The sequence below is a fragment of the Myotis daubentonii genome, chromosome 19 (genome assembly GCF_963259705.1).
Source record: "Myotis daubentonii chromosome 19, mMyoDau2.1, whole genome shotgun sequence".
Lineage (NCBI taxonomy): Eukaryota > Metazoa > Chordata > Mammalia > Chiroptera > Vespertilionidae > Myotis > Myotis daubentonii.
Window position 1 is genome coordinate 29,546,878 of NC_081858.1, and position 26,629 is coordinate 29,573,506.

At 42.8% G+C, this 26,629-nt stretch overlaps 1 protein-coding gene across 5 annotated transcripts; it reads left to right on the forward strand.

Annotated features, from left to right (window-relative positions):
• The first annotated feature begins 211 nt into the window (after positions 1–211).
• Positions 212–25,435, forward strand: LOC132222022 (zinc finger protein 26). 5 transcript variants are annotated; one of them, XM_059676784.1, is made up of 7 exons: positions 12,370–12,565; positions 14,299–14,410; positions 15,742–15,946; positions 18,748–18,874; positions 19,547–19,642; positions 20,292–20,444; positions 24,266–25,435. In XM_059676784.1, exons 3-7 carry the CDS (start codon positions 15,932–15,934, stop codon positions 24,370–24,372), a joined length of 498 nt encoding a protein of 165 aa, XP_059532767.1. In that variant the 5' UTR covers positions 12,370–12,565; positions 14,299–14,410; positions 15,742–15,931; the 3' UTR covers positions 24,373–25,435. The 5 variants fall into 5 exon arrangements, with proteins under 5 accessions (XP_059532765.1, XP_059532764.1, XP_059532763.1 ...); XM_059676780.1 differs by lacking the exon at positions 12,370–12,565 and adding an exon at positions 12,301–12,355 and having other exon boundaries at positions 20,292–25,435; XM_059676779.1 differs by having other exon boundaries at positions 20,292–25,435.
• Positions 25,436–26,629: the final 1,194 nt, after the last annotated feature.

The following is a 26,629-nucleotide window of genomic DNA, read 5'->3' on the forward strand; positions in this document are numbered from 1 at the left end:
TTGAGAAGTAAATACATTTAATTTGGTTTTTTTACTATTATAATTACTCAACATTATGAAATTTCTTGTCAACACTGCTTTAAGTTTCTCCCATAAATTCTTACATAGTGTTGTTTACATTTTGTCTGTATTTCCATTCATTGTTGAGTAGAAAGCTTTTTAAAAAATATTTTCGGACAGAAAGCCCCGTTAAAAGTATACTATTATAGTTTCATTGCATTGTTATGAGAGTGGGTCGCTTGATCTGTGTCGGACCGAGAGAAGTATGTTAACATCTCCTATTATGGGTGAAACTCTATTTCTCTCTCCGCCTACTGTACTTTCTCCTTTATGAAGTTGGTAACTGTATTGCTTGGTGCGCCGATCATCAGAACTGTTTTGTAACCCTGGGAACTGCAGCTTGCAGCCTCACAGTGCCTCTCTGCTATGCCCTGTGCTCTAACTCTATCTTGCTTTGACATCCAGACCTGAGCACGCCTGCCGCTCCAGCGATGCCAGCCTTCTGCCGGGGCTGCGTGTCTGTGCGGAAGCTGGGGCGCAGGACTGCCCTGGACTGATGGCCCGGACTCTCGCGGAGGCCCGCCCGCTGCCTGCCTTTCCCGTTAGGTTCCAAACCTCTGTCCCTTCCCGCCTTCGGGAAGCCGGTCCAGTTAGTTGGACGCTCCGCAGAGGGTTCTGGGAGATGTAGTTTTCTTCCCGGCCTGTCCCGCCCGGCTCTGGGACGCATGACGTACTTCCGCGTGCGCCGCCCCGCGGCGGTAGCCGGTAGGGGCGCCGGCGGTGCTGCCTCAGGCTTGTTGTCAGCGTTCTCCAGCGGGCGGGGGGCGTTCTGAGTGTCTGTGGCCGCGGATCCGGCCATTGCTGACCAGGCTCTGGTCCAGCGGAGCCCTCCACGGTCGGTCCCGTCGTGGACGGATCCAGCCCGGCCTCTCCTCCCGCGTGAGGGCCGCGGAACGGTACGAACTCACCTCTCCGGTTCCTCTGTCCAGGCTCGGAGGTCGCCTCCCCGCTGGGGACTCAGCCCCGGAACCTCGCTCTGTGGGGGCGCGAGGTCCCTCCTGGCGGGGGGCGCGGGTGGAAGCAGCAGCGAGGCCCCGACGGTTCGGTGCCTCCCCCGCAGCCTGCACGGAACCGCGCGGGATGGCCAAGACCCGGGCAGCTGCGTGTGGGGTGAGTCGGGACTTTCTTCTTTTCAGAGCTGACGGCGCTGGGCGCGGACACGGTCATCCCTGCACGGCCCCCTCCAGGGCCTGGGCTCACGGGCTGCCCCAGACCCGCCCCGCCCGGCTCTGGACCTCCGGAACCGTTGTCTTCTGGCATTTGTGTCCGGGCCTCGCCTTCCGCAGTTACACTTATTGCAGGTTGCGGACCCTGACCTCCGAGGGCAGTGAGGGTCCCGGGGCTGGGGCTGGCGGTGCAGAGCTCGGTTATGCAGGGTTCTTGTTTCCGAGGAGCGGTGGTCTGGGTGCGGGGGGCGGGAGGTAATCGGGCATAGAGGCAGGCTAATGGGGGGGGGGGATTTGGGGTGCAAAGCAGGTTTTGAGGGAGGGAGGGTGCGTGGGCCGCCTGGACCGACGGAGTGAGCACGAGGGGCGACTCCAGCCGTGGCTGACCTGACGTGGAGCCGGGAGATGATGCTCTCAAACTTGCCCAACCCCACGGACCAGACCCGGCCAGGGCAGCGCCGAGGGTGTTCCCGCCGGGGAGCCCTGTTGGGAGACGCATCCCGGCACCGTGTGGTTTGTGGGTGTTAATAGGCTCTGCCTGGAGTCGGTCTGTAGCTCGGTGGGAATTCTTAACTGGAAATAAACAGATGAGAGGCGCCTGCGATCGCGTTAGCCCCGATGTGACGGAGCAGAGCCCCGGGAAGGATCTGGGGGAGAACTCGGAGCAGGGACAGGGAAGGAGGGCTCTGGAGGACTGCAGTGCGCGCAAAAGACAAGAAAGTTTGGAGGTGTTTGTTTTCCTCCCTGTAATTTGAGAAAAGAGTACTTAATACAGTGGCCTGTCCTCTAATTTTTTTAGATAAACTTCCTTGTCTCAGTTTACTATGTGTGTATGTATAGGATTCCTTTTACTTCCCTAGTATTTTTCTCTAGGAATATTGACCGGAGTTAATAATGAATGAGATTAGATTACAGTTTGTGCTGTTCTTGCCTGGCATTGTCTGTGGGATTATGCAGATTTGTACCATGCTGCGCTGTACCCATCATTTCCTGGCTCCGCATCATGTCAGATGTGAGGGGAGTTGCTGTTCCTTGCGTCAGTGATAGGACTGACTTGTAAATATAGTCTGAGACCATTACCTTTTGGAGTTGCTACATCTTTGGTACTATTTCAGTTTGTTGTGTGAGCACTGACTAGTTGGTCTGGCTTTCCTAATTATTTCTGGGCCAATTTCGGTTAGTTTTATTTTTCCGGAAATTTTTCCATTCCTTCTCAGTTTTCAAATTCATGGGAATAAATTTGTAAATACAGTCAGTTCTGCCATCATGTTAGCTTTATTTTTTTATTTAATTTTTTTTAATTGGAGAGAGAGAGAGATATATAGATATACATACATGGATCGGCTGCCTCCTGCACAGAAACCCTGACTGGGAACCAAACTGGTCACCTTTTCATCACAGGATGATGCTCAGTCCACTCAGCAACACTGGCTAGGGCTCATGTGTGATTTAAAATGTGAATTTGTTTCAACATCGTGGATATCTTAGCCAACAATGGGAGCTTTCTGATTTTAGACAACTTCTTTCCACCACTTTTTTTATAAATATTTTTTAAAAATTGATAGATTCTAAGAGGAAAGGAGGGGGAGAGAGAGATAGAAATATCAATGATGAGAGAGAATCATGGACCGGCTGCCTCCTGCACGCCCTCAACTGGGGATTGAGCCCACAACCCCGGCAAGTGTCCTTGACGGGAATCGAACCTGGGACCCTTCAGTCCGCAGTCCAAGGCTCTATCCACTGAGCCAAACCAGCTAGGGCTCCACCACTTTTCAATAAGCTGCAGCCCCTTTGACACCCGGACATCAGGTCTTTTTCAAGGTAAAGTGCCATATTTATCGTAACATTTATGTATTTAACTATGAACTGTGTGTAAAACTGTTACTCCTACGTCACCTAGGGTGACTGCATCTGATTCAGTGGGGTATGTGTTATTACAGGAATCATTGTCATTCAAGGATATAGTTATGGACTTCACCTGGGAAGAATGGCAGTTACTGGATTCTGCGCAGAAGTACCTGTACAGGGATGTGACACTGGAAAACTACCGCAACCTGGTGTCTATAGGTAAGTACAGCTTCTCTGTTAATAGACTCTGAGTCATGAGTTGCCATCCCTTTTCCTTTGTTGATTTACCCTGGGGCCTCTGAAGTACTTGACGATTATGGCATGAACTTTAGAGGTCATGTGTTCATCCCTGTTTGGCTGTCACCTCCTAATTGTAAACTTTCCCAAGTACAAATGAGCAGTGTCATGTTGTAGCTCCTGATGTCTCAATCCCTAGCAGTTTAGCCCACATCCTTTGTGATTTTCCATTAACAGGGTATCATGGTACCAAACCTGATTTAATCTTCAAGTTGGAGCAAGGAGAAGAGCCATGGATAGGAAATGCCAAACTTTGTCATCAGAGCTGTCCAGGTGGGTGAGTGGGAGCCAGGAAGACAGGAGGTGTGGGAGCACACAGGGTGCCACTCAGGCAGCACTGGGTGTAGACACTTTTGTCTAAAGTCCCTAAACCATGGGGCGGCGGGGTCGGGGGTCCTGCTAGTTCCTCAGGTAAGGAAATGGTTGTCATTCTGCCCATGTTTGGGCTTCAGACCCCTGGCTCTGCGAGGTAAACGTGCCCTCCTTTTGTACACTCTGCTCAAATATTGTTTTCTGGGTTCGTTTCTTTCCTTCTGGCACCTTCTTTCTCTGCCTTCCTTCCCATGGTCATGGACCATCTCAGGCTTCCAGGCCTCTCACTTGGTGTCACTCATGCCTCCACTTTCCTAACATGTTTTTTCTCCTTTGCGGTCACAGTTGAATCCCTTAGAGTTTCCCCACAGTCTTTTACTTCCTTCTCTTGCCCTGACTGTCTTTGGAGATTTTATTGCCTTCTTCTCTCTTCTCACTGATCACTTTGAAGTTCTAACTGTTTCTTTTTTGGGCACTTTTTTTCTTTTCTCTTTAAATTCTCACTTGAGGACATACTTAGAGTAAGGGAGAGAAAGAGAGAGAGAAAACATCAATGTGAGAGAAAAACATTGATCAATTGCCTTCCATACATGCCCTGACTGAGAATTGAACCAGCAACCTTTCTGTGCTCATGACAACACTCCAACTGAGCCACTCCTGCCTGGCAGGCACTTTTCTTAGAATTCTGAAGCCTAACCTGGTCTCCACTGTATTTTTAACTGATTTGATCGCCTTAATAATAATCCCATGGCCCCCTTTTCCTTTTGAGTTATCCAAAGGGGTTTATTTTCCAAATTTGGCTGTTTACTCCTATAACTATTGAAAGGCTCTTCCATTCTGAAATGTTAAGCTATTTTCTCTATCAGTGTTATAACATCAAAATTGATCTTTTCATCTTCTTTTTCTTCTGTAATCTGTTCCCAGGTCTGATGTGCTTGCAAGAGCGCTCCCCTGTACTTTCCACTCTTCATTCTCAGTGTCGGAAGTGGGAAGTAATTTCTTCTGAAATCACTGTTCTCCCTCAGTTTTCCTGTTGTTATGATTATTGTTCTTGCACTTTTAGTCTTGTATCCTTGCTCTGGGGCTCCCCTTGGGCACCCTGGTCTCTGTTGCTAACCTAGGTACTGCTTTTGTTTCTGTTGGCATTTAAACCTTTGGAACATCTTTACTGTCTCCTGTCTTCTCAGTTGTCACCCAGATTAGAGGAATGGAGAGGGAGAGAGATATGGAAACATTAATGATGAGAAAGAATCATTGATCAGCTGCCTTCTGCCTGATTGGGGATCGAGCCTGCAACCTGGGCAAATACCCTGACTGGGAATCCAACTGTGACCAACTGGTTCATATGTCGATGCTCAACCTCTGAGCCTCCTTGGCTGCCTAGATCTGTATTCTCTCATACTTGGATAACTCAACCTCTTAGCTGTATTTGAGAACTCGAATATTCCCCTTAGCTGTTGCTGCTAGATTTATGTGCATAAGCATCCTATCAGTAGTCTGAGAATATAAACAAGTATCTTAAACCTCTGGTTCAACCAAAGTAAACAATAAGGATTTATAGTCTCAAATGACAAGTTGTCTGCCATAGGGCAATAGCTCCACAGTAGCTTAATTCCGAAGCTTGATGATATCAGGACCAGTGTTCCAATTACCTCCCCTTTGTCATCCCCTTTGTCACTGCTAATTTGCTGCCCATTTCCACAATGGGACTTGGTTTGGTTTGATTCGGTTCCCTTCACCCCCATGCTTAGATCTCTGGCGCAGGTGCACTTGGCCAGTATTTCTTTGAAGCAGTGTCAGAGGCCAGAACCAGAGGAAAAGACTCACTACATGGCAGTTCTAAGACTTTCATTCTATATTAAGTTCATGTTATGATTTAAAAATATTTTTCTTTCTAGAAGATTGGAAAGAATGGTACCAGAAGAATCAAGATGAGCTTGAAAGTGTTGAGAGAAACTATGCTTGTAACACATTTGGAAAACTTCATCTGAGCAAAACCCAGGCTTCTTCAAGACAAAGACTCCATAAGTTTAACACACTTGGGAAAAAAAGTTTGACACAAAAGTCAGGTTTAACCAGAAACTATCTAAGAAAGAATCCTGATAAGTTTCATGGATATGAACGGTCATATTTTCTTAAGCATCAAAGAGCTCACAGTACAGAAAAAAACTGTGTATGCGGTGAATGTGGGAAAGCTTTTCGTTGTAAATCCCAGCTCATTGTTCATCTCAGAATTCATACAGGGGAGAGACCTTATGAATGTACTAAGTGTGAAAGAGCCTTCAGTGCCAAGTCAAACCTTAACGCTCACCAGAGAGTTCATACAGGAGAAAAACCCTACTCATGCAGTGAATGTGGCAAAGTCTTCTCTTTCAGGTCACAGCTCATTGTCCATCAGGAAATCCACACAGGAGGGAAACCTTATGGTTGCAGTGACTGTGGGAAAGCCTATAGCTGGAAGTCACAGCTTATTTTACACCAGAGAAGTCATACAGGAGTGAAACCCTATGAATGCAGTGAATGTGGGAAAGCCTTTAGTTTGAAGTCACCATTTGTTGTACACCAGAGAACTCACACAGGAGTGAAACCCCATAAATGCAACGAATGTGGGAAAGCCTTTAGGAGTAAGTCATACCTCCTCGTTCACATCAGAACACATACAGGGGAGAAACCCTATCAATGCAGTGATTGTGGGAAAGCCTTCAATACGAAGACACAGCTCACTGTCCATCAGGGAATTCACACAGGAAATAATCCTTATCAATGCAGTGAGTGTGGGAAGGCCTTCGGGAGGAAGGAACAACTCACTGCACATCTGAGAGCTCATGCAGGAGAGAAACCCTATGGATGCAGTGACTGTGGGAAGGCTTTCAGCAGCAAATCATACCTCGTTATTCACAGGAGAACACACACAGGAGAGAGGCCCTATGAATGTAGTTTCTGTGAGAGAGCCTTTTGTGGGAAGTCACAGCTCATTATACATCAAAGAACTCACTCAACAGAGAAGCCCTATGAATGCAGTGAATGTGAGAAAGCCTATCCTAGGAAGGCATCACTCCAGATACACCAGAAAACTCACTCAGGAGAGAAGCCTTTCAAATGCAGTGAGTGTGGGAAAGCCTTCACTCAGAAGTCATCTCTCAGTGAGCATCAAAGAGTTCATACAGGAGAGAAACCATGGAAATGCTCTGAGTGCGGGAAATCCTTCTGTTGGAATTCAGGGCTCCGTATACATAGAAAAACTCACAAGTGAAATTAGAATGAAGCAGATGTTAGAAACATTCTAATAAACTTGGTCCTTAGGAGACTTCAGATGATAATATAGACAGTATATAAGCAGGCAGTCCTAAAAATTCACTCATATCAAATAAGTCATATAGGAGAGAAACCAATCATATTTGTAATGACTGTGCAAAAGATTTTAGAAATAAGTCATATACAAACTTGATGGATGAGAATAACTGAAGAAATTGAGCAGGAACTATATAAAATGTGCTGGCATTATGAAGATGTAATTTTAAGAATTCATATTGAGAACACTTTATAAATTTATTAAATTGGGAAAGCATTTTCTCATAGAAAATGTGTTAAATGGAGAGTCACATTCCAAATTTGAAGCTATGTTTTAGAGTGAAGAAAATGATTATAAATGGTAGACTTTTACATGGTGGAGTATAAAGGTTTTTATTTTAATATGTAAATAAAATGTAAAGATAAGGGTCATATTCTGTAGGTTAAGGAATATTTAGGGTGACTTTCATGAACAGCACTGAATAGCATTTTTAAAACTATTTTTATTGACTTTTAGAAAGATGAAGGGAGAGAGAAAGACATTGATCAGCTGCCTCCTGCATGTTCCTTAGCAGGGATTGAGCCCACAACGCGGGCATGTGCCAGCAACCTTTCAGTGCACAAGACAACGCCCAACCAGCACCCACGCTGGCCAGGGCCTCAACAGCATTTTTAAAAATTTTGTTCTTTTATTTTTCAATGTAACTTGTTATACTTAATAGTTTGTGGAATAACATCCCCCAGTATTCTTCATGTTAAATAACTATCAGTATTGTCTCTATTTCTTAGCAATATAGCTAATATAATGTGGCTTTTAATAAATGGAAAGGTACGGTTCTCATTCCAAATGAATCCGCTTATTCAGGAGTCTACATCAGTGGGTCTGGCAATGATCACAGGGCTGCTGAAGAGAATGCATTGTAATGAACATCGAGTATATTTTAGCAGCTCAGTGTCCATTCCCCTTGTAGTTTTCTCTGCAGAAGTACTTCTGTGTGTGCCTCCTTGTGGTGTCTTTTCCACTAGTGACAGGGAGGCATTATGCCCATTGTTGGGTAACAGTAGCCTCTTTTCCAGGATTTTTAATTTAATTCAATCTCACATGAACCATAAAGGAAATGTGGGAACGCCTATGTTCTTCTCCCAGAATTCTATTCAGATAAAAGGTTCCTGCTGTATTGTTATCCTAGACTAACTCTGAATACTGTCCCTTTTTGAACCTGGTTTTCTGGCTTTATGGGTGCTTCCTCGTATCTTTTTAATAAAAAAATATTTTTTCAGTTAAAGTTAAGGAGAATGAGTTTATCTTTCTTATAACTGTAGGGCTTTAATTGATAAATTGTTGCTCCAGAGTAGTGTATAGATAACAGAATGGTAGAGAAAAGTGGGGTATGTGGTTTAGATTTTTTCCTAAAATGAGAAACTCTTTCATATTCTTGTTTACAATCCAAGATGGAAACTTTTTATCCCATAATATGAAATGGTGTTATTGTTTGCGTACACCAAAAAGTTTGTGGCCCTTGATAAGATTCTGGGAACTCTGAGGAGCTATTTCCATAGAACTTTAAATTTATGAGGAAATATGGACAGGAGATGAGATGGATACTTCTGGCCATAGAATAAGCCTTAAAATTGAATACTGGGGTCTTATGAAAAGGAAACTGCAACCAGTAGAAAATTAGCCAAATCTGGGATATTAGAGCATCCAAATAAATCATAACAGGTTATAACCCAAAGAATAAGAATCCATATATCCATATTGATAAAACTAGGTGGGTGAAAGTTTTATGAGAGAATATTTCATTAGTCTCAACACATCTGCCCACAGAATATTTATTAATTACAATTGGAAAAATAATAACTTTACAAAAGACAAATATGGCATTTATCACCTTAAGCTATCACAATTAATATTGTCATTACTGGTACAAACATCATAATATGAAATTCTTGATATGATCTCTGAGAGTACAATATCACCTCTGTAGTATTCCTGCCAAAACTGAAAAATTGGAATCTAAATTGTGAGGAAATATCTAACAAACACAAGTTGAGATCCATTCAGCATGAAAATGGGACACACTTTAAAAAAAAAAAAATGTTGAGATCACGAGACAAAGTCTGCTCCAGTGTAATGTACCTAAAGATATTTGACATTGGATACCAACCCCAAATTTTGTTTCTGGGACATTATCAGGACAATTGATGGAATTTGAATAAGTTCTTTGTATTAGATAAATAGTACTGCATGTATGTTACTTTCTTCAACTTGACTCAAACCCAAAGGACAAATTTATATTGTTCAACCTTATAAATATATAATATGTCTAAAATAACTCAATGTTAGAGTTTATTAATATATTCATCTTGTGAAAATTAGTAAAGGGAATATTCAATAAAATGGAGTCAGGAGGCCAGAGGGGGAGCTCTCACACAGTACTACTTGATGTCATTTACAGGAAGAATTGCCAGTTATAGATCCCAACATAAGAAATCATCAGAGGCAAAGAATCGCCAATTACAGGCCCCAACAGAAAAGATGTATATTGCATCTCCTACAAGAAATCGAGAAACCGAACACCCCTGCAGCCCAGCCAATGAAGCCACCCTCCTCCTGAACTCTTGCTTTTCCCCAATGAACTTTTGTTCAAAACTACTCCTCCCAACTTCTTCCTTTTTCTCCATAAAATAGCATTCCTTTCTTTTGTTTGTTGAACTTGCCTATGGCTTTTGCTATAGCGTGCTTGTCCTGAATTAACCCATTTTTGCTGGCAAAATAACTTTTATTTTTAAGGCCAATAATCATATTAACCAGTTAATGTATAAATAGGTTAATATAAAAAACATTATTACCCAGATAGCTTAAGGAAAATATTCAATACATTTCAGCAATTCTTCTTGACAAAATTCTTAACAAACTCAAAATGAAAGGTAACTTCATTTTAGTATAATAAAAAAACCCTGCCAACCCCATAGCAAATATAATTAAAGTAAAACTTTAGAAACATAATTAAAGTCAGGACCTACTGATTCTATTTCTCATACTGTTAAGCATTGAACTGGCATCCTATTCAATGCAAGAGGACAAAAAAAATAAAGATGAACAATTATATGGACTAGAACAGTGATGGCGAACCTTTTGAGCTCGGCGTGTCAGCATTTTGAAAAACCCTAACTTAACTCTGGTGCCGTGTCACATATAGAAATTTTTTGATATTTGCAACCATAATAAAACAAAGACATATTTTTGATATTTATTTTATATATTTAAATGCCATTTAACAAAGAAAAATCAACCAAAAAAATGAGTGTCATAGGTTCGCCATCACTGGACTAGAAAGAAAGAGAATTATTGCTACTTTATTTTATTTTTTAAAGAATATTTTTATTTCATAGAGGAAGGGAGAGCGATACAGAAACATCAATGATGAGAGAGAATCATTGATTGGCTGTCTCCTGCACGCCCCCTACTGGGGATCGAGTCGGAAACCCAGGCATGTACTCTTGAACACAATCGAACCCAGGACTCTTCAGTCTGCAGGCCAATGCTCTATCCACTGAGCCACAGCAGCTAGGGCAAGAATTATTGTTATTAGAGGCAAGATCTGAAAAGCGATTTTAGCAATGTTGCTAGGTACAAATCAATATTTTCCTATACGCCATCTGTCTTAGTCTTCTCTGGCTGCTGTAACAAAATACCACACACTGCTTGCCTTAAACACAGAAATTAACTTATTTTCTCACAGTTCTGGAGGCTAGAAGTCCAAGACCCAGATGTCAGCAGGGCCAGTTTCTGGTGAAAGCTCTCTTCCCGGCCTGCAGACAGCCACCTTCTCCTGTCTTCACATGGCCTTTCCTGGGGTGTGTGTCTAGAGAGAGCACCCTGGTTTCCCTTCTTATAAGGACAACAATCTTAAGGGATCAGGGCCCCAACCTTATGACCACATGCAACCCTCATTTTCTTAAATGCCCCATCTTCAAATAGAGCCACCCTGGTGGTTAGAATTTCAATATATGAATTTTGGAGGTACACAATCAGTTCATAGCACAACAGCCAATAAGAAAATACAGAAGGGGAGGGGGAAAAACTGACCATAATATCAACAGGCATGATAAAACAAGAATAATACGTCTTATGTAATGTTGAATTTAAAATCAGATCCAGGAATAAATATTTTAAAAAATTGCATAAACTGAGAATTTATTAATAAAATGTTAAGATGCTATTAAAGTTCATAAAGGAACTGAAAAGAAAAATTGAAAGATATGCTCAGATGCTCATCTACTGAACAACACTGGCTGGGCTGGAATGCACATTTAAATTAAAATTTTTATTTTAATCTTATTGAAGTGATTAAATTTTTCCTTTGACTTATTGATAAGGTAATATTAATGGGTAGCCAGGTCATCTTTGTGTTTCTAGGATAGAACCCACTTGGCTATAGCATATTTTTGTAAGGTATTGCCAGCTTCTTCTGTTAATAATTTCTCAGTATTTTTGCGTGGATAGTAGTAATTAAGTTTTGTCTATGCTTCCTTTTTAAATCATTACATTTGTTGATTTTGGTGTCCTATGCTATTTGATAAATATAAAAAAGGTTCCTCCTAATTCCTCAGGAACTATTTAAATATAATAATTCTCTCCTGGATGTCTGAAAGAATTCACCAGAAACTCAATGACTGATGCTTTTCCTTCTTTTCTCTGTATTTTTATTTACTTATAAAATTTATTTTTAGGGAGAGAAAGGGAGAGAAACCTTGGCGAATAAGGACCACACTCTAACCGAGCTACACGTCAGGGTTCCATGACTGATGCTTTTCGACAGAGAATCTCTGAAATTGTCTTCGTTTGCATCCATGATTAGTTTTTCTCATTTATTGGGTCAAATTTGATATATCTATTTGCGCCATTAAAGTTTTTCAAATTTATTAGCACCGAGAGGATTCTCATTCAGTTTGCTGTGTCTGGTTATTTATGCTTTCTTCCTCCTACCCTTTCTCTCTTTATGGGAATAGTTACTAATATATTTACCACTTTCCGCCACAGCATTGGAATGAAGGATCGGCTTTACCTTTTCCCACTGATTAACTCCTCTCTGCTTTCCACAATTTTTTTTTAATTCCGTTTCCCTCAGTGGAATGCTTAAGCCAATTGTCTTTTATAAGAAACCTACTTTTCGGTTTCAATTCCTAATCTTTTAAAATCCTAGCCTTTAAGTCCCTCCCGAAAGCGTACTCCCGGAGCTCGCCGCCCTTCCGCGTCTCCAGGCAACCAGCGCTGCTAGGACGCCGGGCCGCAGGGCCTTCTGGGAAATGTAGTCCGAAGGTGCCTTCTTCTCGGGTACGTGCACGCGCGTTCCCATGGCCACCGACGCTTGCAGGTAGCGCCCCTTTTCTTTGTCCTTCGGCGCCGCGTGAGAGGCGAGTGCGCGCGAACACCCTCCCGGCTGCAGCCGGTCCCGATCCCGCGGATGCGCGGAGGTTGCACCGAGGCCCACGGGCTGGAGGCGCTGTGCTGGCCCGGGGCTGGGGGTGCGGCCAGCCTGGGTGCGGCGATCGGGTCACGTGGTTCCGGGGCCGGCGTGTCCGAGGTCAGAGACTTGGGGAGTCCGTGTTGGCGTTGTTGCGGGTTCGGTCCTTGGGTTGGCGGCTGGGGCGTGTGGGGTCCCGGGGTGGGGGAGCCCCGGGTGGGAGATCTGGGGGTCGCTGGGCTGCAGTCTTGGAGGCCGGTAGGCGTGGCGCTTATGCCGGCAGTGAGTCCGGGGTGTCCAGTGGGGTGCGGCCGGACCGCGCGGCCTGGCCGGATGGCGGGGTGCCGGGGTCAGGTCCGGGCCTGCGCGCACAGGTCGCAGGCTCTCGGAGGTGTCCTGGCGGGGCTCCGAGTGCGGGAGAGAAGGGCCCTGTCTCCCGAGGCTTCACCCCTTGCCCCCCGGGTTCTTATCTCTTTTGGACTTTCAGGCCGATTTTTTAAATTGGCGCCTCCCGCACGTGGCATCCCTGGACGAGTTGGGCCGGGAGCCCAGGTCCGGTCCTGTTGAAGGAAGGGCTGGGCTCTATGGCCCAACAGAAAGAGCTGATGGTGCGAGTGCCCGGATACCCAGGGGTAGTCCCGTGCTAAGGGTGACTCCATTGCTATCCCCCTCCAACCTGACCTCACCCATTGCTATCCCCCTCCAACCTGACCTCACCCAGCTCAGCTTGACATTAATCACATTCCCCGAAAACACACACACACACACACACACACACACACACACACACACACACACACACACACTTGTGACAGCTGCTGGTGTGGCAGGAACGTCATCATTGGCCTGAAGTCCTTAACTCTCCACTGACGATTTCTGGGTCTAACGGTTTTCCTATGAAAATGAGGGAGTGGAAAGAAATGCCCCCCCCCCCCCGAGTTTCCATGCTTTTTGCTGTCATTAAAACATACTTTCTAAGTATTTGCTGCTTGCTTTGTTTCAATCATGTAATGCTAAACTGAAACTGCTCTGCTCGTCTCTTGTTTATTTTTTGGTTTAAGGACTAACGTTAAAAAAATTTATACTTTATTGTAAATTTAAAATGTGTCCACCGTAGTCAGTTTTGAGCATCTTGGTAAACAGTTTCAAATGAAAATCATTATTCCTTCAACAGGAGATAGTTACTGCTAATATTTTGGTCCATTTCTTTTAGCCATTAGTGTGTATATGTTTTTAGTACTTCTTACTTATATTTCCTTTAAAAACACAAAATTGGGACTCTGCTGTATATGCTGCTTAAAACCATTACACTATATCATGAATGTCTTTTCGTAACTTGGAATATTTTGACCCAAGTGGTAAGTTTAAATTAACCTGGGGGGTTTTCAACTGGGCTATTTTATTTTATTTTAGTAAGGGAAAGTTTATAGAAAGTTACAGAAGTAACAGAAGGGCCCTTAAAACTTCGAGAAAGGAGAGCGATTTGTGCCTTGAGGGATGAGAGAGGAGAGTCGGGCGTGTCCTCAGGAAAAAAGAGAGCAGCTCTCTGTCTTTTTTTGCTTATTCTGCCCCTTGCTGTCTTTTCTGGATGGACTGTGTCGCACCCACACGAGGAACATAAGCAGGGACTCTGGGCCTTGGTCCTCCCTCCACTGTCGCTGTGTTGCTGTGGTCACTGCTCTCGGGTGGATGCAGGGGACCAAGGGCCCAGACCGGCCACTTCCTAGGCATGTCATTGACGTTGGGCACGTTGATGAACCTGTGTGCTGAGTGCAGTGAAAAAGGCAGTACTGACGTGTAAGTGTAAATGTTAACTTTACTGATTCTGTGCCTTTCCTCTGAAATTCCTTCAGACCTTGGTGCCGGGTGGAACTGCAGGATGATGGTGAAGGCGGCCGCTTCCTTCTGAAGATAAATGTGAGAGCTGCCACTGAGAGCTGTCATGTTATCCGGGAAACTGCCCAGGTAAAAACAAAACAAAACCCAACAATGCCGGGCTTAGGTCTCCACTTGCTGAGGGGACGTGTGAGAGCCAAATAGAAGAATTCAGGGGGAACGTCTCCCACAAGGGCCAACTTCCAAAAACATTTTTTTTAAATTGATTTCAGAGAGGGGGAGAGATGGAAACATCAGTGATGAGAGAGAATCATTGGTCAGCTGCCTCCTGCATGCTCCTTTCTGGGGGTCGAGCCCACATCCTGGACATGTGCCCTTGACCAGAATCAAACCTGGGACCCTTCGGTCCATAGGCCGACGTCCTAACCACTGAGAAAAACCAGCTATGGCCCAAAACATTTTTTAAATTAAAGTAAAATAAGGGTGAGTTTTCATTGTTCTGAGTAGCAAACCTAAATTGCATCAGAAATATTTTCCAACTACCATACTGATGGCTTATCACGCCCTGTTCACCTGAAATTTTCAGTTCAGTATATTCTCTGCAATAAGCTTTCGAAGATTCTATCTGCCTAAAATAGAGTATCTTCACAGCATCTCTTAAAGCTTCTTTTTAAAATTTGTGGATTTTTTTTTTCTTTTTAAACTTTTTATTGATTTTTTTTTAAAAGAAGAGGGGAGAGAGAAAGGAGCATCAATGCAGGACAGAAACATCAATCGGTTGCCTCGGTACACGCCACAACCAGGGATCAAACCTGCAACCTGGGCATGTGCCCTGACCGGGAATTGAACCCACCACGACCTGGTATATGGGATGACGGTCCAACTGACTGAGCTACAACTCGGGCCCGGGCCACAGCTCCTCTTAAAGTGACTTACACTTCACTTTCCACAGTGAACATGGAATGGATCTCAGACTTACTTTATTTCTGGCATATATTTTTTACTCAAGGATACATTTTTTGCATTGATTTTTGAGAGTGGGAGGGAGGGAAGGAGGGAGGGAGGGAGAGAGACAGAGAGAGAGAGAGAGAGATTGATGTGAAAGAGGCACACCAGTTGGTTACTTCCCACATATGCCCCCACTGGGCCGGGGTTCGAACCTGCTACCCTACCCAGGCACTTGCCCTGGACTGGAATTCGAACCCTCGACCCTTCCGTGTATGGGCCGATGCTCTAACCACAGGGAAACACCAGCCAGGGCTCTGATATTACTTCGTCTGTCTGCGGAGACATAGACTTCTGCCGTTCTTTCCCACCAGTCCCACTCCTGCCCAGTAACCCTGTTTCAGTTGTATAGGAAACACCCTCTGGCCTTAGATGGTCATGAATTCCTAGTTCGTAGCAAGAGAACATTTGAGGTGCAGTGTGACTATCCCAGTTGAAGTGCATTTGTCCCTAAGTCCGTAGATCCTGGTTTCTCACACATGAGCCTCCCCTTGCAAGATAAGAAAGGAGTTCCTGGAGCCAAGAACCCATTCCCAGCGTCCGAGACCCAGCACGACCTCACACCAGAGCTCTGGGGCACAAGCAGAGGAAACGCAGCATAGAAAGAGCTCGGACTTGCTAATCACCTCACACGGGGAACAGAAAATGACCGCGTCACAGGTGAGTGGATTGTTTATTCCTGGTTATTTTTCCAGGAGATTGGAAGTATGTAAGTTTTCCAGTGAAAAAGAAAAAGAGAAATAGTTAAGGAATGAGGGGAAAATAGCTTCAGAAGAAAAATCTGGACTGGAACAAAATTGGAGCAGTAATACATTAACTATAGGCCCTTGTGATACTCTTAAGGTTTTCATTGTTATAGGCCATAATTACTGAATATGAGCTGCACTGTTGGTTCTCAGTGTCTGGGGCAGATGTACTAAATAAATATGAACATCTATGTGAGTTGTATTGTCCAAAGAGAAAAGCAAATTAATTCTTCATATAAAGTAAATATTTACATGCTCACTCGTTGATGAAGTCTTTTAATAAATGATATAGTGGGTAATGTCCTCAAGAGAAACATTGTAATAAACACACGTGTCTTGTGGCCATTTTTCACAATTTTCCACAGAGTGTGACTATAATTATTTATTTACCTCTTTAATTGTGAAGCAGAAACACATGCAGAATAAAATTAAAAGAAAAAATATGCAGAAAAGTAAACAAAAGGTAAAAAGTACAGTTTAATGAATGATGAGTTGAATACACATGAAATTCCCATTCAGGTCATAACGTCTCCCTCCTGACAGAAGACCTGTGACCTCGCTCCGAGTCACACTCCCCTCTGACCAAGGACAGCCTCGTGATGCCCTGTCCGTCAGACTTCTCCCCTCAGAGGGAGCCAGGACCCGATTTCATAGCCGTTTTCCTGCTTTCTGTACAGTGTCTTTCTGAGTATTCATCCTGAAACCCTGTAGTCTGGTTTTGTGTGCGGGCGCAGACTCATCCCTGTCCTTTCACTTTGTGTTTGCTCCTTTCACTTACCTGTTTGTTTGTGACATCATTGCAGTTACAGTGAGGAAAGTGAAAGTGTACGTGTTTTTATGCATCAAAATGATATTTTTGTTTATCATACTTCTTTTAAATCTTGGTTTGTCCCAGTAATTCCATCTAAGACAGTGGTTCTCAACCTTCCTAATACCCTTTAATACAGCTCTCATGTTGTGGTGACCCCCAACCATAAAATTATTTTCATTGCTACTTCATAACGGTAATTTTGCTACTGTTGTGAATCATAATGTAAATATCTGATATGCTATATGTGTTTTCCGATGATCGCGACCCACGGGTTGAGAACCGCTGGCCTAGATGGAGCATTTTATTAGGCGTTGCGAAACGATAACATCCCGCTTCTATCATTTTTTTCTTTATTGACTGGATTACTGCTTTCTAGCTTGGCAAGAGATATCAAGGCTGTTTGTATATCCCCCCCCAACCCCACCTGCAATTAAGATAAAATAGTAACATAAAATGTATTTATTTATTTATTTTCAAAAATTTTTAAATTGATTTCGGAGAGGAAGGGAGAGGGGGAGAGAGATAGAAACATCAATGATGAGAGAGAATCACTGATCGGCTGCCTCCTGCACCCCCCCCACTGGGGATCCAGCCCACAACCCGGGCCTGTGCCCTTGACCGGAATTGAACCCTGGATTCTTCAGTCCACAGGCCGACACTCTATCCATTGAGCCAAACTGATTAGGGCTGTCAAGACTTTTTATAACAAATAAATGTTAATTATTTTTCAAGTTTTGGTATATTAATTTTGTTTATTTAATCTGTTTATTCATTTTCATACTATTTATTCCTTATGAAATCTAGACCTTCTTTTTGAAAAATTTAAATGTGCTTTTAAAAACTCTGTGTTAGGTGTATCTATATTTGCAGTTCCTGTGATTTGCATGCTTCCATTTTCAGATATACTTTGCATCTCTTGAGGTGATCATATATTTTTTTCTTACTCTACTAAGGTAGTTGATATCATTGACTTTTTTAAAAATGGTAAACCAACTTGGTCTTAATATATTTTGTTTTTTTTTAAATATATTTTATTGATTTTCCACAGAGAAGAAGGGAGAGGGATAGAGAGTTAGAAACATCGATGAGAGAGATCGATCAGCTGCCTCCTGCACGCCCCCCACTGGGGATGTGCCCGCAACCAGGGTACATGCCCTTGACCGGAATCGAACCCGGGACCCTTCAGTCCGCAGGCCGACGCTCTATCCACTGAGCCAAACCGGTTCGGCTATTTTGTTCTTTATATATTGCTCAATATAGTTTGGTAATATGTTTAGGATTTTCATAAGTGTTTTTGTGTGGGTTGGCTTTTGCTTTTGCTTTCTTGCAGTATCCTTATTGGGTCTTGTTACCAAGATTATACTGGTATCAAAAAGTTTAGGGTTAAATTCTTGCTTTAATATGCTGTATGAGTTTAGTAAAATCGGAATCATTACTGCATTAAATGTTTACAGAGTTAACTGGTAAAGCCTTTTTTGTGTTTATTAAGATTTTAACTCAGGGGACCAATACGTTTCACATGCCCAATGCATATGTTTTAAAATCATCAAGGGTAAATGAGTCACTCAAACAAGATAAAACAATAGATTTTAATGTGACAGAATATGACAAGTTTTATTGTTTTTATTTTGCCAGCACCTCTTCTGGTAGCAAATTTGAGGTTAGGTATTTTATTGGTTCAGAAGATTTAAAGTTGTGTGGTCCGATTCTTGTGTGTTACATAAACAGAAGGATGGAAGAATTAATAATGGCATTTTATCTCACAATATGATACAAAGGTAGGGGCACAGTAGGCATTGTCTAGGACTTGCTAGGCTAAGAATTATGTTCTCGAGCTCCAATACTTCTTTTCTGCATCATGGAGTGGTAACTGACTCAGTTTCACCAGGATTGTGCTTTTACAGGAGTCAATCTCATTTGAACATTTATCTGTGGACTTCACCCAGAAGGAGTGGCAGCTGCTGGACCCCTGTCAGAAGGACTTATACAAGGATGTCATGTTGGAGAACTACAGCAGCCTGGTGGCACTGGGTAAGGAAGATTCCCAGGGGACCTCATGGTGCCCAATACTTGGCTTTTGCTTTTTTCGTTGCCGAGAGTTGTAGGACTTCTGAAATTGCTAATGATTTTGGATCTAAATATAGAAGTCCAAAGTTCCTTGGACCGTGACCCCAGGGAAAGTATTTGGATGAAGACTTCAATAATGAAGCCCGTCATTGTGCAGCCTCTGAGACTCAATAACGGCCGCAGTGGTACCGGTAGCACCTAACGTAGACAACTCACTGTGTTCCACATACTGTTCATTGTCGCTCCGTAATCGTTAGGATAGCCCTGTGGGACAGGAATGATTATTCTCCTTTGTTTTTCTAATGAGGACATTGAAGAAAGGAAGGTTAAGTAACTTTCTAAAGGACTGACAGCTGGGAAATGAAAGCCTGGATTTCACTGAGCCCAGGCTCACTGGCTTCAAGCCTCTGAATAGCTTAATGGTTTTGGACAGGAATCATAAAAGTAAGTCAAAGATTCTTAGACCCTCTTAGCCACCAGGGAGACCATTACCATTTCTTTGAGAATTACTTACTCTGTTGATATACAAATGGTTAGCTTAACTGAGTCTATTCTGATGCCAAACCGTGCCCATTCCTCAGGGGCCTTAAAGCCCAAGCATTCAGGGCCAAAACCTCTGTGATTTCCCTTGAATAGGGTATGAATTTATGAAACCTGATGTCATTTTCAAGTTGGAACGAGGAGAAGCACCATGGATAGAAGATGGAGAAGGTCCGAGTTCAGACTCTCCAGGTGAGTGTATAAGAACCAGGCAGATGGGAGACGGTACAAGTACCATCTCAGCTGATTATGGGGGTGGCATCTGTGACATGTGCTGTGGAGTGCTCCTTTCAAATTCCCTAAACCTTTGACACCAGCTATCGAGTACGTGCTCTTTTTACATGTGGCTTCTTGCTTTTGGCTAAAGTGAAATGGTTCCAGGGTCATGATGTCATCTCTCATCTGTCACATCTTGGTCTTTGACTTTTTGTTTGGTTTTCTGCCTCCGGCATGTTACTCTCCTTATGTCCTCCCTTCTCCTCTGGTTGATGAAACCTCTATTTTGTACATTTAAGAGTTTTTCTCTCTTTCCTCATTTTGGGTGTGTCTGATGCCCAGAGAAATACCCAGTGAGAGCCCACTCTGTTCAGTCGAACTGTATTAGAGAACAGTCATTATTCCTCCCAAAGGGTTTGTTCTTTTCCTCCCTTTAAAAAAGATATGTTTTTATTTATTTGAGAGGAAGAGAGAGAAAGATAGGAGCATCAGTGATGAGAGAGAATCATCAGTTGGCTGCCTTCTGCATGCCCCACACTTGAACCGTGACCTCCTGGTTCATAGTCTCTGCTCAAACGCTGAACCACGCTGGTCGGGTTCTAACCAATGTCATTTTTCTTTATAGAACAAGACTTTCAAGTAAATAGTCACATGATGTGGAACCAGGATAACCAAGGGAAGCCTAAAAATACGAAACAAGATTATGAATGTGATGCATTTGGAAACAATTTCAATCAGAGCATAAACTTTGTCCCTTTAAGGAAATCAAACACTGAAGGTGATGTAGATGGATTAACTTTAAAACGTCATTTAGATTTACTTCTTCCAAAAGCTGATTCTGGAAAAATAGAACGAGATGACTTAAATGTATTTGATAAATTGTTTCTCCATACCAAGCCTGAGGAAACTGATACTTGGTTAAAACACTATGAGTGTGATAAGTATGATAATGTTAACTATAAGAAGTCACAGATTATCATCTATCACAGAAATCGTTTAGGGGAGAAACTTTATGAATGCAGTGAATGTAGGAAACGCTTCAGTAAGAAATCCTGTCTCATGAAGCACCAGAGCAGACATATGAGAGAGATAGCCATCGGCTGTGGTAAATCTGACAAAACCTTTCTGCAGAAGTCACAGTTCATTACACATCACAGAACTCATACAGGAGAGAAACCTTATAATTGTAGCCAGTGTGGGAAAGCCTTCTTCCAAAAGTCACAACTCACATCCCATCAGAGGACACATACAGGAGAGAAACCGTATGAATGTGGGGAGTGTGGGAAAGCCTTCTCCCGGAAGTCACATCTGATAGCACATTGGAGAACACACACAGGAGAAAAACCCTATGTGTGCCAGGAATGTGGGAGGGCCTTTAGTGAGAAGTCCAACCTTATTAATCATCAGAGAATTCATACAGGAGAGAAACCTTTTGAATGCAGAGAATGTAGGAAAGCTTTTAGCAGAAAGGCACAACTCGTTACACATCACAGGATTCATACAGGAACGAAACCCTATGGGTGTAGTGACTGTAGAAAAGCCTTCTTTGAGAAATCAGAGCTCATTAGACATCAGACAGTTCATACCGGAGAGAAGCCCTATGAATGCAGTGAATGTCAGAAAGCATTCCGAGAGAGGTCGAGTCTCATTAATCATCAAAGAACCCACACAGGAGAGAAACCTCATGGGTGCATTCAGTGTGGAAAAGCTTTCTCCCAGAAGTCACATCTGATATCACATCAGATGACACACACGGGAGAGAAACCCTTCGTATGCGTTAAATGTGGGAGGGCCTTCAGCCGGAAATCCCAGCTGGTTCGACATCAGAGAACTCACACGGGAGAAAAGCCCTATGAATGCAGTGAATGCGGGAAAGCTTTCAGTGAAAAATTAAGCCTCACTAATCACCAGAGAATTCATACAGGAGAAAAACCCTACATGTGCAGTGACTGTGGGAAAGCCTTTTGTCAGAAGTCACATCTCATATCACATCAGAGGACACACACAGGGGAGAAACCCTATGAATGCACCGAATGTGGGAAAGCCTTTGGAGAGAAGTCAAGCCTTGCAACTCATTGGAGAACCCACACGGGAGAAAAGCCCTATGAATGCAGGGACTGCGAAAAAGCCTTTGCCCAGAAATCACAGCTTAATACTCACCAGAGAATTCACACAGGAGAGAAACCCTATGAATGCAGTCTTTGTCAGAAAGCTTTCTTTGAGAAGTCAGAGCTAATTAGACACCAGAGAACTCACACAGGAGAAAAACCGTATGAGTGCAGTGAATGTCAGAAAGCCTTCAGGGAGAAATCAAGTCTCCTCAATCATCACAGAATACATACAGGAGAGAAACCGTTTGAATGCAATGAATGCGGCAAAGCCTTCTCTCGGAAGTCACACCTGATCCCACATCAGAGGACACACACAGGGGAGAAACCCTACGGGTGCACTGAGTGTAGGAAGGCGTTCTCTCAGAAGTCACAGCTGGTTAATCACCAGAGAATTCATACCGGAGAGAAACCTTATCCATGCCATGACTGTGGGAAAGCCTTCTCCCAGAAGGCACAGCTCATTAACCATCATCGAACCCATACCATAAAGAAATCATAGACATGAAGTTAATCTATGTCTTTGACAGAGACCTGGCGTTACTGTACTTCAGGAAATGCAGTATGGTAAATCAGATAATGCTCACATATCATTATATATTTGAGTACTCTTTGGGGGGGGGGGGAGGTAGGAGTTGTAATTGAGGTTATATAGGGAAAGTTTCAGCAGATTTAACAGTTTTATAGATCAGAAGTCATAGAGTGGAATGAGCCTATGAAATGCAGTGTGTTTTAAAAACCTTTCAAATTATAGTGAAACAAAATACAGTAGAAAATGAACAGCAAAGGGGAATAGTATGAATAATAGAAAGCCTTCTAGAGTGTAAATTTCATTACCTGTTAGAAACATTGCCACTGGGGTTAAATCCTAGTCCAGTGAGTAAACGAATGTTGCATTTGAGGTAATCTTTTCATCAAAAAATTACAGCTCAGTGTACGTAAGAAATTGCTGTAAGAAATGAAGTTTGTGAAAATAGGAAATATGGAACAGTCTTTAGCAAGTAATGTAACCATATTGTATTTTGGAGAATTCATATTGTGGATAACCTAACAATTTAAAGACATTGGCAATGTGTGCCCCTAGAAATAATGCTATAAAGGGAAGCCATATACTTTTTATAGACATGAGCACCAAAAATCCCCAATTCTAAGTGGTTGACAGGTTTTCACTCAGAAGTATGAAGATACATGAGAAAACGGAATAATTGAAAATTCTAAATTAGGAATTTCTTAGTGTATTTATGGGTTTTTTTTTTTGTCACATAAGGTGTTTTGTGTGGTCACTGCATATGACAGTGTAATTAGGAGCACGAGATGCACATGCCTTGTAGGGCCGCTGATGTCTGTCAAGATACCACATGCCAGTGCTTTTCCGTCTGGCTGATACTACAGAAATGGTAACTAATTAACATAATATGCCTTACTGCTCAACAATAATAAAACCACATCTCTTTTCCCTATGGTTTGTTGGTGTATAACAGGGGTCTGTTGTTACTGACCTCACTTCAGTATCAGAAGCCAACGTTTTATATAAAGTCTTCTGCGTCCTCCGAGTCTGAGTCAGTTTATATTAAAAAAAACCCGGTTTATAAGTGTTCAAAGGCAGTACCACAGAATTTCCATAGTGACTCATGATATGCTGAGTGAGCAAAAGGAAGGTGTGTGACCATTTTACTCAGCATTCAAACCAAGTGATAGTAGAGCTGTACAAAATCTTTATTATCATTTTTTTTTGTGATGCCTCCATGTATAAAATATATGTAAAGTGCTTTGTAAACTAAGTACAGCTTGCATTTTAATTTATTATGATGGAACATGGATTCTGTGAGTTGCTATTTTAGGTATTTCAGAAAATGTTATAAAATTGATTTTCCAAAATTTTTGTTTTTGGAGATGAAGGGAAAGAGAGATTGATGTATTTTTATTTTCTTAGTTTTTTAAAAAATTTTATTGATTGATTTTAGAAGGAGGAAGAAAAAGGGGAAAACCAATTTGTTGTTTGTTATTTATGCATTCACTGGTTGCTTGTATATGCCCCTAGCAGAGATCAAAGCTGCGACCTTGGCCTATCGGGAAGGCGCTCCAGCCAACTGAGCTACCTGCTCAGGACTAAGCAGAAAGGCGGTTTGAGAGTGGCTTACTTACAGTTTTGTGGAGCACAATACATCACACTGAGATAGAATTGTTGAGACAAAATAGGAAGCATCATTCCTGTTTTGTGTGTGTGTATTAATCCTAATCTGAGGATATTTTTTTGCATTGCTTTTTTTTTAAGAAAGTGGAAGGAGGGAGGGGAGAGATAGGGAAATATCTATGTTAGGGAGATACATCCATTAGTTGTTTCCCACATTCTCCCTGAACAGGGTCAGGGTTGAACCTGCAACCCAGATATGTCCCCTTTTTTGGGAATCAGACCCAAGACCCCTCCGTTTGAAAGCCGACACTCTAACCATTGAGCAACAGGCTTAATCATTCCTCTTTTACTACCTAGGTTGTTCCACTGACCTGGAGACAATTCTACATTGGACAACTTCTGTTGCCTTCCTTTTAGTGAATGGGCCTGTTGGAAGTCTAGTCTATGAATCTTGTCTGTTGTAGTGCTTTCTCTTCAGCTTCCCTTTGTGTGCCGTGACTCTTCTGACAGTTATCTCCGTGGATCCATATGTTCCTGATATTTTCTGACAGATAATGTGATGAAATCTGGGGAGCAGGATGTTTATTGAGGATCAATAAACACACAATACTAGATTTATCTGTATTAAAAAGCAGAATGTAGGTCAGTAGTCATTTAATATCTATGCTTGGGACCACAGTAATGTGTTATGTCACTTATCCCAGCAATATATACCCAGTTTGTCAATTTCACTGAGCTTGTTGGTTTACAAATACAGAACAGTGCTACAAAAAACAAACAAAATATGGTACCAAGCTTTCAGATGTTCATTAACTAGTCATGACCTAAGTGTTGATTAACTCAACCATGACCCTTGCAACTGTATGCATATTTCTTGCACCTTGCTTTCATTCTTTTTTAGTCTATTTTCACACTCATACATAGTTATTTTAAGATATAATTGTGATTACACTTGTGCAGAAATGTTGAATAGCTAATTGTGGACTTAAGAAAGTGAAATATGGTATATCCCCATGAGACAAATACATGCCTATCCATAATTTCTGAATACTTTACCTCTCCTCTTACTATTTTTTGGCCTCCTTGAACTACTTGCAGTTCCTTGGAATTACATTCTCAGATGCTTTTTGCAAATCTGTCACTGAAATTCCCTTGTTTCTTATTAATGCCTCTCCATGCTTTATGAGCCTATATATGTATTTGTCACTGTGATATAATCATCGCATGTTTTATCTTTCCCATTAGAAAGCTGGAACCATCTTGTCTGTATAATTTTAGCAACTGAAGCTTTATATATAAATGTGATTGCTTATCGTAGCTATGTTTTCTACCACATGGAGAATTATAATCTGCAATGAGAGGAAAATTAAGCCACTGTGGAAGCAAAGGCAAGGGACAGTGCTGACTGAGTCCGAGTCTGGTTCTTGTCCGGATATGCATTCTTCTCTGCCCATTCATGCCTTGATCGCGGGGTTCTCCTGTGAGATATCACAGATATCCTCCTAACAAAACGCCATGTTTGCTTCAGGTGGTTCAAGTTGTGTTTCTTATAATCCAAACATTCTTCATACAAGTCGTAAGTGGGTTCTCTGGAAGCAGGTAATGTGATAAAATGTAGGGGGCAGGGTGTTTATTGAGGTTCGGTGGCTGTGAAGTGATTGGAAAATAAGTGATTGTCCCGCTTGGTGGCATGAGCCCGATTCTCATTGCTGAGCCCTAGTCACTATGCCCTCCTCATTCCCGACTCGATTTATCCGTTTACTATCACCACTGGGCGAGGAAGCCAAGAAGCACCTGAGTGGATCCACTAAACCCACCCATAGTCCTCTCTGCCCTGTGGTATAACAGCAACCCTGCCTCATCCTTATGTGTCAAACACCCGCTCAAAGACAGCAGCTCCTTTTCTTACCTCTGGTCTCTGAACACGTTTCCAGGCGGTATCTGTAGCTTATAATGAAATAGGAAACTTGCTCTGTTCTCTGTCAATGAAGTGTGTCGCCATTGGGGATCAGGAGCACAAGCCGCTGGAGAGTCACTGCTCATGGTGATAGGTCATCACTGATTCCAAACACCGGCCCCCAGAATCACCTATTCTTCCGCACCTCAGATCTGCGGGGGGGGGGGGGGGGGGGGGACCTGTCGCTTCCAGCCCCTGGTAGCTAGGTCAAGAGGGTCTCTGGGAATACCAGTCCTCCGAGGGGAGGAATTCCAGTTACAGGTTTCCCCACTTGAAATTAACCCCTCTGCAAAGCAAGCTCACTCTTTTGTAAAGCAAATTCACCCTTTTGGGAGTCATTCCATTTGGGTGAAAATAGAGTGAAGCAACACAATAAAGTCGTTTTTTTCCAGATTGTTTTCGTAGTTAGGACATGCGTTCAGGCCACAGTATAGTTGCATGACGCTGGAAATCATAGAAGTACTGGAACTGCAGTGTGTTCTGGGAATTGTAGTTATGTGAAGGTGGCACTTTGCCGCTCAGGATGCTGGGGCCTCGCAGCGTTCTGGGAGTTGTAGTTGCCCGAGGACAATGGCCTTTGTCTGGAGGTGCCATAACTCCCCTGCGCTGAGGCCGCTGTGTATCCTGGGAAATGTAGTCGTCTGGAGACTGACGTCTCAGACTCTGCTTCGTTCCGGGTCTTTTTGCGTGTGACCGAGAGCCTTTTTGTCTTGAAGCGTGCCAAGGCGCAGTGAGTCGTAAAGTGCAATTCTCTGAGGTTCCCA

Coding starts and splice junctions, on each gene's coding strand:
- LOC132222022 (XM_059676780.1), top strand. Junction 18,875..19,546: donor CAGCAGCCTGGTGGCACTGG/GTAAGGAAGATT, acceptor TCCCTTGAATAG/GGTATGAATTTATGAAACCT. Junction 19,643..20,291: donor TCCGAGTTCAGACTCTCCAG/GTGAGTGTATAA, acceptor TTTTCTTTATAG/AACAAGACTTTCAAGTAAAT.